At 33.7% G+C, this 12685-nt stretch overlaps 3 protein-coding genes across 3 annotated transcripts; all 3 read right to left on the reverse strand.

The window, feature by feature from the left end:
* Positions 1-1701: 1701 nt before the first annotated feature.
* LOC131806670 (fork head domain-containing protein FD4-like) lies at positions 1702-3036 on the reverse strand. The gene has a single exon (XM_059131208.1). It carries the CDS (start codon positions 2881-2883, stop codon positions 1717-1719), a length of 1167 nt encoding a protein of 388 aa, XP_058987191.1. The 5' UTR covers positions 2884-3036; the 3' UTR covers positions 1702-1716.
* A 2547-nt stretch (positions 3037-5583) lies between these two features.
* On the reverse strand, positions 5584-6805 carry LOC131806669 (fork head domain-containing protein FD4-like). The gene has a single exon (XM_059131207.1). It carries the CDS (start codon positions 6660-6662, stop codon positions 5664-5666), a length of 999 nt encoding a protein of 332 aa, XP_058987190.1. The 5' UTR covers positions 6663-6805; the 3' UTR covers positions 5584-5663.
* Positions 6806-9350: 2545 nt separating this feature from the next.
* On the reverse strand, positions 9351-10869 carry LOC131806667 (fork head domain-containing protein FD4-like). The gene has a single exon (XM_059131206.1). It carries the CDS (start codon positions 10595-10597, stop codon positions 9431-9433), a length of 1167 nt encoding a protein of 388 aa, XP_058987189.1. The 5' UTR covers positions 10598-10869; the 3' UTR covers positions 9351-9430.
* Between the last annotated feature and the right edge of the window lie 1816 nt (positions 10870-12685).

The following is a 12685-nucleotide window of genomic DNA, read 5'->3' on the forward strand; positions in this document are numbered from 1 at the left end:
GAATAAGCAATGCGACTAACCCGAGCCAACATGGACATCCAATTTTTTCTGGATACATATGCCTGTTGCAGGAAACAATACATGAAATTCGTGATGGCAATTATTTCATTAAACAGAAGCGGCAGCATATAGGACATAAATTCATATCTGCATCCGAAGTAGCAGTCCAAAAAGCATCATACATTATTATGTACGTACGTCACTTTCTTATTCCGTTTGTGACATCCCTAAATATAATACTAATACTCATGATGAACTTAGAATTCTAAGTCGATCTAACGATGTCCATCTGCCCGTCTGTCAGGTGAAATCACGATACAGACGTACGTATTTGACGTACAGCTTCAAAATTTGGTAGAACAATTAGTATTAGTTGTGTTCCAGTACTTTTTTAGTAGCAAAACTAGCAGAAGAGAGAACAGTTCGAAATGTCATTCTCATTTAGGTGTGCTCAAAAAATAAGGGAAAGGAAAATCGGACTGGTGAAACCTAACTGAAAAGGACGCAAAAATTTAAAAAAAAAATGAGTATTGAAGATGATAAGTTAAAATTAATAATCTAAATAATAATTAATAATGTGATTCCTGATTCAGCCAGTCCTCTTCACTGCTGGAATCATCCAAAAGTTGAATACAGCAGTTGCTCCATATTTTCCCTTTTTGTTTTTTGTACGGCAAATATTAGTTTTTCCTTTAGTTTTTAAGTTGATCATTTTCTTTATTTTTGTTGTGACGCGCGAACCTGGAAATGTATTAATTGCACTTTTCAACCTTGTTAGCCCTGCCAATTAAATGTCAAATTTAAGTGGCAGGGCAATCAGAATTGTGCACCACACAGCGCCATTTTTTCTCGAGAGAGCAGCAAGTTTTGCTAGTTTTTGGAGTACGGGGACACGTTGTAGCAGAATTAGTACTAATTTGTATGTTCTGGAACACAACTATTGTGTCTATGATGGTTGGTTTTAAAAATGAGATGTATCGATTCACGTTTTGGTATAGCCTCCCGATATTCTGTATTTTCATGATTTTTGCCACATTTTTCAACGGATTTGTTTGAAAATTGCTTTTTGGAGTTCATAATGGGTTCTAGCTCCGGTGGCAGAACATTGAGTATATAGGTCCCCGTTTTCCTACAGCGCACATATAACGATACCCTCCGATATTTGGATATATTGAAGAAGTTTTAGTAGATTACAATCCTTGAAATATAAAATGTCTGTCTAATGGCTTAGGGTAAAATGTCATACGAGTATTTCCCTTGACGTAACGAGCACGACAACTTTTTAGGAAACAATAACGAAGAAACTTTCTCTAATTGAGAGATATATTGCGGGCAAGTTTTAGACGCCGAGTGTCTAATTCGTTGCATCACAACTGGAAAAGAATATAAATGTATTCACGATGGGATCGGCCTGGGATATGGGGTAAAGTGCACTTAGTAATACTCCCCTCATTGGTAGACACATCTTAGTTACTTAGTTTTTATGAATATATTGTTGGAAGGGCTGGTGTATCATTATCAAGCAGTAACTTCCAGTCATCGTATTTATATATATATATATATATATATATATATATATATATATATATATATATATATATATATATATATATATATATATATAATTAAAAATTAATTTATATTTTTATTTTCGATTGTATTATTGCTTTATATCATTTAACTATGTATATAAATAAATATTTTTGCGTAGATTTTCTACAGTGTTGAAGTACATTTTTGATCTTGAGTTATTGATTTATAATCGTGATTCCTTGTATCTGAGAAGTAATTCAGCGCCACATTACACCCTGGGTTTTGCACCATTAACATTGGATGAGACATGGATACATCACATGAATGGGTGGGAGTGGATTGTGATGTTCGACTGCATTTACTTTGAACCCCAATTTTATATGGTGGACTAAAAACATTTGATGAACCTGCAAGGGAATATAAAGGAGCAACCGGCACTTCTTTGATGCCAGTTTCGATCGGGTTGTCCTTAATTAAGTTTGGTGATGACATTTGCAATTGTAAAGGAGGGTTCGATTTTGATTCCGAAATATTAGTCATTTTCATAAAAAATTTATTTGCGTGGTCGGTTGTTTTCTCTATATATGCTTCATCATGTTTATGTGCAGTTTTACTTTCGTCGGGTGTTATAAGACTCTCAATTGTAAAAGATCTTTTTGGCCGGCAATTGATATACTGGAATGTGTTTGTGTCGAAATCGTATGGTGAAGACAAACTTGGATACATTTTTACAGAAACAGGCGATAGCACTGCCAATAGATGTCGATGGTGATTAATTGTACTGCCTACTGATGCTTGTGGTTTCAAAGAATGTGAAGAAAGTTGTTGTGTTCCCACGGTCATAATTGGAACTCTTGACGTATAAAAATGTGTCTCAGTAATTAGAGAAGATATTGCATTATCTAATGATGGAGTAATTTCGTTAATACACTTTAAACTGGAATTTCTATAAAATAATCTGTTCAAATTAGCCAGTGCTACCAAGTCGTCGTTTAACACATCTTTGTCATTTTTGTGTAGCTTAAATCTCTTTCTTCGTCGGAGCAAACTTCCGTTTTCGAACATATCAAATGCTTGTGGATGTAGAGCCCAGTAGGCTCCCTTTCCAGGTCTATCTGGTCTACGAGGAACTTTAATAAAACAATCATTAAAACTTAGATTATGCCGTAGAGAGTTTTGCCATCTTTGAGTGTTTCTACAATAGTACGGAAATCGGTCAGTTATAAATTTGTAAATTTCACTTAATGGTAACATTTTTTCTGGTGAGCTCCATATTGCCATAGCTGTCAATGAAATATAGGAATATGGAGGTTTCTGGTCGCCATATGATTCCCTCGAGGCTCTTGGCATATTTCCCGATTTAGAAAAATTTTGTGCAAAATGTATATAAGAACATACTAAATAATAAAAAAATGCATATGATAAAAGTTCAATTTTTATTTTTATATCTTTTGGAGTATATTTTAATTTTTAAACCAAACTATTCCGCCGGCTTATCACACGAATTTTTGATTTTATTTCGGGGATATATTAATACTGATTTGTTTCTAAGCTTTAATGCAAAATAATCAAACTGTTTTCAAGAGAAAATGTACACAACATTGTTAACTCAAAACAATATGCAAGCACCAATCAATAGCCATACAAATTTTCATTATGGCTAATTAAGGGAAGCACGGGAAGCCATTAGATTTATGAAGCATTTAGCCACAATTTCCAAATTTACACACTCAGTTTAATGCTGCAAGAATTGTGAATATAATAAATAACTAATCTATATTAAAGGCCTCAGGTAATATGCGATCCTTTTAACTACTTTTAGTAACCTTTGACCCTGCTTGGTACTGGTAGAGTTTCCCTATCTGGTACTAAAGTTTTTTCCAAAATATTCCCTTGTTGTCCATGCTATGCGTTATTATTGATCCACCATTTGGAAGAAAACATAGAACAAAACAGACGTGTAATTAATATATCATGTGGTAAAGTTCTATCTCATACATTGATTATTTATTTAAGAAAACATTAAAAATATACAATTATACATATTCCACACAAGTAATCGACACTAAAGTGTCAGTGAATTATGAGCTGAATCTGCAGAGCTACCGCGAAAGAAATTAGGATGAAGACCGACTGAGAAATTCTCAGCAATTGGCAACAAGGAGGTACAATCTTGAATATATAAAGAGCTGTATTCTTATCTATCGTATGGATTCAACAAACCGAGCAAATCTTAACATCAAGGAAAATTTCGCAATGAGTTCGACAATGAGAGATGAATGGCACCTGTAACAGAAGTTTGTATTCGCTATGTGGGTCTTTGATTTCTATGCCACATTAAGACTGTACACAAAGCAACAAGGCGTGCTCTTTTCTCAAGCTCTTTGGGAAGAGGAAAAGCAAAATATGTTTTTGACGAACCCTTTTCAAGAAATTCACACCAAGTAGAGGAATATTTGATGAACATAACGTAATTAAACTCTAATGGAGAATACAATTTCAACAGTGTGGATCTCCCTAGCACACGTAATAATTTTTAGTATATCAGAAAAAATACATTCAAAAAAGCTACGGATTTTGTAGATAGTGTGCAATAAGAGGTCAAACATTCTGCAGTTCTAATATACCAATGTCTTCTACAGCACTTCTTTTGCTGTTTTAAATAAAATCGATGAACAAGAACTAGCCAGGCACAAGGAAAATTATGACAAAATGCATAATCTGCTAAACGAAAACTAACCAATGAAGAATCTGAACGCCTGAGCAGCTTTGAACAGTTTTCTATCAGATTCACGATTCAATATGGAGATAAATTCATATCTGCATCCGAAGTAGCAGTCCAAAAAGCATCATACATTATTATGTACGTACGTCACTTTCTTATTCCGTTTGTGACATCCCTAAATATAATACTAATACTCATGATGAACTTAGAATTCTAAGTCGATCTAACGATGTCTATCTGCCCGTCTGTCTGGTGAAATCACGATACAGACGTACGTATTTGACGTACAGCTTCAAAATTTGATAGAATAATTAGCATTGTGTCTATGATGGTTGGTTTTAAAAATGAGATGTATCACGTTTTGGTATTGATTTTTGATACATTTTTCAACGGATTTGTTTGAAAATTGCTTTTTGGAGTTCATAATGGGTTCTAGCTCCGGTGGCAGAACATTGAGTATATAGGTCCCCGTTTTCCTACAGCGCACATATAACGATACCCTCCGATATTTGGATATTTTGAAGAAGTTTTAGTAGATTACAATCCTTTAAATATAAAATTGTCTGTAGAGGTTTGCGTTTTGCTATGGACACATATAACAGCCTAATCCACTTTTTTTTTGAAAAATTTAAGCATTATCCAGTCGGTCTTATTGGTATTTGTAGTTTTAAGTGTAAGACGTTTGAATTCAGATACTTTTATATAAAAATGCTTTCTTTACGTAATGGTGGAGGGTATTAAAATGTCATACGAGTATTTCCCTTGGCGTAACGAGCACGACAACGTTTTAGGAAACAATAACGAAGAAACTTTCTTTAATTGAGGGATATATTGCGGGCAAGTTTTAGACGCCGAGTGTCTAATTGGTTGCATCACAACTGGGAAAGAATATAAATGTATTCGAAATGGAAATTCACGATGGGGTTGGCCTGGGATATGAGGTAAAGTGCACTTAGTAAGAATAAGTTTTTATGAATATATTGTTGGAAGGTCTGGTGTAGGTAAAAGTCGCTGAATTAAAATCATTATTACCAGGCATCATATTTATATATATATATATATATATATATATATATATATATATATATATATATATATATATATATATATATATATATATATATATATATATATATATATATATATATATATATATATATATATATACGGTTAGTACGGTTTTTCAATAAAACGCGTTGATATTAGCCCTATAAAGCCTTGTATCCTCCGCAAAAACATCTGAGTGCATATATTTGATCGGCATAGTTATTTTTGGTAGCAACCTATAACTCACCTTAAATTTTATTTTTTAAATTAAAAATTAATTTATATTTTTATTTTCGATTGTATTATTGCTTTATATCATTTAACTATGTACATAAATAAATATTTTTGCGTATATTTTCTACAGTGTTGAAGTACATTTTTGATCTTGAGTTATTGATTTATAATCGTGATTCCCTGTATCTGAGAAGTAATTCAGCGCCACATTACACCCTGGGTTTTGCACCATTAACATTGGATGAGACATGGATACATCACATGAATGGGTGGGAGTGGATTGTGATGTTCGACTGCATTTACTTTGAACCCCAATTTTATATGGTGGACTAAAAACATTTGATGAACCTACAAGGGAATATAAAGGAGCAACCGGCACTTCTTTGATGCCAGTTTCGATCGGGTTGTCCTTAATTAAGTTTGGTGATGACATTTGCAATTGTAAAGGAGGGTTCGATTTTGATTCCGAAATATTAGTCAGTTTCATAAAAATTTTATCTGCGTGGTCGGTTGTTTTCTCTATGTATGCTTCATCATGTTTATGTGCAGTTTTACTTTCGTCGGGTGTTATAAGACTCTCAATTGTAAAAGATCTTTTTGGCCGGCAATTGATATACTGGAATGTGTTTGTGTCGAAATCGTATGGTGAAGACAAACTTGGATACATTTTTACCGAAACTGGCGATGGCACTGCCAATAGATGTCGATGGTGATTAATTGTACTGCCTACTGATGCTTGTGGTTTCAAAGAATGTGAAGAAAGTTGTTGTGTTCCCACGGTCATAATTGGAACTCTTGACGTATAAAAATGTGTCTCAGTAATTAGAGAAGATATTGCATTATCTAATGATGGAGTAATTTCGTTAATACACTTTAAACTGGAATTTCTATAAAATAATCTGTTCAAATTAGCCAGTGCTACCAAGTCGTCGTTTAACACATCTTTGTCATTTTTGTGTAGCTTAAATCTCTTTCTTCGTCGGAGCAAACTTCCGTTTTCGAACATATCAAATGCTTGTGGATGTAGAGCCCAGTAGGCTCCCTTTCCAGGTCTATGTGGTCTACGAGGAACTTTAATGAAACAATCATTAAAACTTAGATTATGCCGTAGAGAGTTTTCCATCTTTGAGTGTTTCTACGATAGTACGGAAATCGGTCAGTTATAAATTTGTAAATTTCACTTAATGGTAACATTTTTTCTGGTGAGCTCCATATTGCCATAGCTGTCAATGAGATATAGGAATATGGAGGTTTCTGGTCGCCATATAATTCCATCGAGGGTCTTGGCATATTTCCCGATTTAGAAAAATTTCGTGCAAAATGTATATACGAACATACTAAATAATAAAAAAATGCATATGATAAAAGTTCAATTTTATTTTTATATCTTTTGGAGTATATTTTAATTTTTATACAAAACTATTCCGCCGGCTTATCACACGAATTTTTGATTTTATTTCGGGGATATATTAATACTGATTTGTTTCTAAGCTTTAATGCAAAATAATCAAACTGTTTTCAAGAGAAAATGTACACAACATTGTTAACTCAAAACAATATGCAAGCACCAATCAATAGCCATACAAATTTTCATTATGGCTAATTAAGGGAAGCACGGGAAGCCATTAGATTTATGAAGCATTTAGCCACAATTTCCAAATTTACACACTCAGTTTAATGCTGCAAGAATTGTGAATATAATAAATAACTAATCTATATTAAAGGCCTCAGGTAATATGCGATCCTTTTAACTACTTTTAGTAACCTTTGACCCTGCTTGGTACTGGTAGAGTTTCCCTATCTGGTACTAAAGTTTTTTCCAAAATATTCCCTTGTTGTCCATGCTATGCGTTATTATTGATCCACCATTTGGAAGAAAACATAGAACAAAACAGACGTGTAATTAATATATCATGTGGTAAAGTTCTATCTCATACATTGATTATTTATTTAAGAAAACATTAAAAATATACAATTATACATATTCCACACAAGTAATCGACACTAAAGTGTCAGTGAATTATGAGCTGAATCTGCAGAGCTACCGCGAAAGAAATTAGGATGAAGACCGACTGAGAAATTCTCAGCAATTGGCAACAAGGAGGTACAATCTTGAATATATAAAGAGCTGTATTCTTATCTATCGTATGGATTCAACAAACCGAGCAAATCTTAACATCAGGGAAAATTTCGCAATGAGTTCGACAATGAGAGATGAATGGCACCTGTAACAGAAGTTTGTATTCGCTATGTGGGTCTTTGATTTCTATGCCACATTAAGACTTTACACAAAGCAACAAGGCGTGCTCTTTTCTCAAGCTCTTTGGGAAGAGGAAAAGCAAAATATGTTTTTGACGAACCCTTTTCAAGAAATTCACACCAAGTAGAGGAATATTTGATGAACATAACGTAATTAAACTCTAATGGAGAATACAATTTCAACAGTGTGGATCTCCCTAGCACACGTAATAATTTTTAGTATATCAGAAAAAATACATTCAAAAAAGCTACGGATTTTGTAGATAGTGTGCAATAAGAGGTCAAACATTCTGCAGTTCTAATATACCAATGTCTTCTACAGCACTTCTTTTGCTGTTTTAAATAAAATCGATGAACAAGAACTAGCCAGGCGCAAGGAAAATTATGACAAAATGCATAATCTGCTAAACGAAAACTAACCAATGAAGAATCTGAACGCCTGAGCAGCTTTGAACAGTTTTCTATCAGATTCACGATTCAATATGGAGATAAATTCATATCTGCATCCGATGTAGCAGTCCAAAAAGCATCATACATTATTATGTACGTACGTCACTTTCTTATTCCGTTTGTGACATCCCTAAATATAATACTAATACTCATGATGAACTTAGAATTCTAAGTCGATCTAACGATGTCTATCTGCCCGTCTGTCTGGTGAAATCACGATACAGACGTACGTATTTGACGTACAGCTTCAAAATTTGGTAGAACAATTAGCATTGTGTCTATGATGGTTGGTTTTAAAAATGAGATGTATCACGTTTTGATATTGATTTTTGATACATTTTTCAACGGATTTGTTTGAAAATTGCTTTTTGGAGTTCATAATGGGTTCTAGCTCCGGTGGCAGAACATTGAGTATATAGGTCCCCGTTTTCCTACAGCGCACATATAACGATACCCTCCGATATTTGGATATTTTGAAGAAGTTTTAGTAGATTACAATCCTTGAAATATAAAATTGTCTGTAGAGGTTTGCGTTTTGCTATGGACACATATAACAGCCTAATCCACTTTTTTTTTTAAAAATTTAAGCATTATCCAGTCGGTCTTATTGGTATTTGTAGTTTTAAGTGTAAGACGTTTGAATTCAGATACTTTTATATAAAAATGCTTTCTTTACGTAACGGTGGAGGGTATTAAAATGTCATACGAGTGTCTAATTGGTTGCATCACAACTGGGAAAGAATATAAATGTATTCGAAATGGAAATTCACGATGGGGTTGGCCTGGTTAGTTAGTTAGTTTTTATGAATATATTGTTGGAAGGTCTGGTGTAGGTAAAAGTCGCTGAATTAAAATCATTATTACCAGGCATCATATATATATATATATATATATATATATATATATATATATATATATATATATATATATATATATATATATACGGTTAGTACGGTTTTTCAATAAAACGCGTTGATATTAGCCCTATAAAGCCTTGTATCCTCCGCAAAAACATCTGAGTGCATATATTTCATCGGCATAGTTATTTTTGGTAGCAACCTATATACTCACCTTAAATTTTATTTTTTAAATTAAAAATTAATTTATATTTTTATTTTCGATTGTATTATTGCTTTATATCATTTAACTATGTACATAAATAAATATTTTTGCGTATATTTTCTACAGTGTTGAAGTACATTTTTGATCTTGAGTTATTGATTTATAATCGTGATTCCTTGTATCTGAGAAGTAATTCAGCGCCACATTACACCCTGGGTTTTGCACCATTAACATTGGATGAGACATGGATACATCACATGAATGGGTGGGAGTGGATTGTGATGTTCGACTGCATTTACTTTGAACCCCAATTTTATATGGTGGACTAAAAACATTTGATGAACCTGCAAGGGAATATAAAGGAGCAACCGGCACTTCTTTGATGCCAGTTTCGATCGGGTTGTCCTTAATTAAGTTTGGTGATGACATTTGCAATTGTAAAGGAGGGTTCGATTTTGATTCCGAAATATTAGTCATTTTCATAAAAATTTTATCTGCGTGGTCGGTTGTTTTCTCTATGTATGCTTCATCATGTTTATGTGCAGTTTTACTTTCGTCGGGTGTTATAAGACTCTCAATTGTAAAAGATCTTTTTGGCCGGCAATTGATATACTGGAATGTGTTTGTGTCGAAATCGTATGGTGAAGACAAACTGGGATACATTTTTACAGAAACAGGCGATGGCACTGCCAATAGATGTCGATGGTGATTAATTGTACTGCCTACTGATGCTTGTGGTTTCAATGAATGTGAAGAAAGTTGTTGTGTTCCCACGGTCATAATTGGAACTCTTGACGTATAAAAATGTGTCTCAGTAATTAGAGAAGACATTGCATTATCTAATGATGGAGTAATTTCGTTAATACACTTTAAACTGGAATTTCTATAAAATAATCTGTTCAAATTAGCCAGTGCTACCAAGTCGTCGTTTAACACATCTTTGTCATTTTTGTGTAGCTTAAATCTCTTTCTTCGTCGGAGCAAACTTCCGTTTTCGAACATATCAAATGCTTGTGGATGTAGAGCCCAGTAGGCTCCCTTTCCAGGTCTATCTGGTCTACGAGGAACTTTAATGAAACAATCATTAAAACTTAGATTATGCCGTAGAGAGTTTTGCCATCTTTGAGTGTTTCTACGATAGTACGGAAATCGGTCAGTTATAAATTTGTAAATTTCACTTAATGGTAACATTTTTTCTGGTGAGCTCCATATTGCCATAGCTGTCAATGAAATATAGGAATATGGAGGTTTCTGGTCGCCATATGATTCCCTCGAGGGTCTTGGCATATTTCCCGATTTAGAAAAATTTCGTGCAAAATGTATATACGAACATACTAAATAATAAAAAATGCATATGATAAAAGTTCAATTTTTATTTTTATATCTTTTGGAGTATATTTTAATTTTTATACAAAACTATTCCGCCGGCTTATCACACGAATTTTTGATTTTATTTCAGGGATACATTAATACTGATTTGTTTCTTAGCTTTAATGCAAAATAATCAAGTTGTTTTCAAGAGAAAATATACACAACATTGTTAACTCAAAACAATATGCAAGCACCAATCAATAGACATACAAACAAGTTTTCATTATGGCTAATTAAGGGAAGCATGGGAAGCCATTAGATGGTGCAAACTAAAACACAGTGCGGTTGACCAATCACAGCATCGTATGTTAACCACCACCCATATAATTTCATTGTATGTGTGTAACAAAATATCTTTCAAAGGAAACAACCAATCAGAAATGTACAATCTGTACTCATATAAACACAGTAGGCGTTATGTCAATTTTCCGTGTTACCATGTAGATACAAAATAAAATATTTTAGGGTAAACAAAATTATAATTATGACAAGGTAAATTGTTGTGTTGTTTAAAGAGGTTCAATTTTATTTCGAAAAGATAAGTGTTTGTTTACATTTAGATTTGATATTTCATGTAACATTTTGATTACTTTCTATCAACTAATTTCCATATGTTTGGTGTTTATTTCTTCCGAATATATTTTGCAAAAACTTAGCCACCAAACCTCAAAAAATAAACGAAAATATAAGTATCGAAACAATAATATTTTAATTTATGTGTTTGATTTCTCTTTCGAGACGAGCTTAATGATCTGAAATTTGCAGTAAAAAGGAAAGCCAGATTCGCCGTTGGTTAAGCGGCTCATCAGGCATATTTGGTGTGGATGATGGCTTACAAGGGCCGTTCTCTGGAAAGTAGTATATATTTCGAACTTATTGCAAATTAGCATATGCGAATTATACACTAGAAACTCTCCAGGTTCGACTCAAGTTCTATTGGCAGATCTTTTTCACAGCAAAGTTTTTGTTGTGTGCAGCCAACTAGAAGTTGCCGTCTCTACATTCAGAGCCATTAACCCGTCTTCCTAAAGTAGCACTAAAACAAGTGTATGCATTGGAAGCAATGTAGTTGTTGTGGACAAAAAATCCATCACTACAAAAAAAAAAAAAAAAAAAAAAAATTGCTGAGAAAAAGATCTGCCAATAGAACTTGAGTCGAACCTGGAGAGTTTCTAGTGTATAATTCGCATATGCTAATTTGCAATAAGTTCGAAATATATACTACTTTCCAGAGAACGGCCCTTGTAAGCCATCATCCACACTAAATATGCCTGATGAGCCGCTTAACCAACGGCGAAACGCGTCGCATAGTGGTGAGTGTGTGATATCGGTACCGCCCACATTGTGGCGTTCTCAATACTTCTGAATTCAACAACCGCCTTCACTGACACTTGCAGATTAAAATGGAAATGAATCTAGATCGATTTTCCTTATTCAACTCCACAACTTATCACAGTGAACTAATGAAATTTTAAATAACGATTCAACATACAAACTTGGGTTTTCTCTTGAAATATGTCCTACTTATTGCAGTTATGTATAATTTATAAGGACAATCTTCGTAATTTCATATTCTAGATTTTGTATAGATTATGTACCGTATTGTAATATATATTTGGCGGCAGGGTTTCAGATATGGCGATTTCCCGCTAAACGTGGCGATTTTCAATGCCTTTAATTTTTGATTTGGTGACGTGGCGACTTGTTTGAGGATTATAGAATATTTGCGTTTGTAAATTGTAGGAAATCACACATTTTTATACTCTCCACCATAGTATGGAGGGTATATTAAGTGTGTCTTTTTAGACCCCACAGAGTATAGTCGATTTAGCGATGTCCGTCCGTCTGCCCGTCTGTGGAAATCACTCTAGCTTCCGAACGAATTGAAGTAGATTGATAAAATTTTACTGAAATGTATGTTATGTCTGCAGGACTTTTGGTATTGAAAATGGACCTACATTCACGGTATAGCGCCCATATAGCGGTACCTCCCGATATTCGGTA

Source organism: Musca domestica, unplaced genomic scaffold (assembly GCF_030504385.1).
Source record: "Musca domestica strain aabys unplaced genomic scaffold, Musca_domestica.polishedcontigs.V.1.1 81, whole genome shotgun sequence".
In the NCBI taxonomy this organism is placed as follows: Eukaryota; Metazoa; Arthropoda; class Insecta; order Diptera; family Muscidae; genus Musca; species Musca domestica.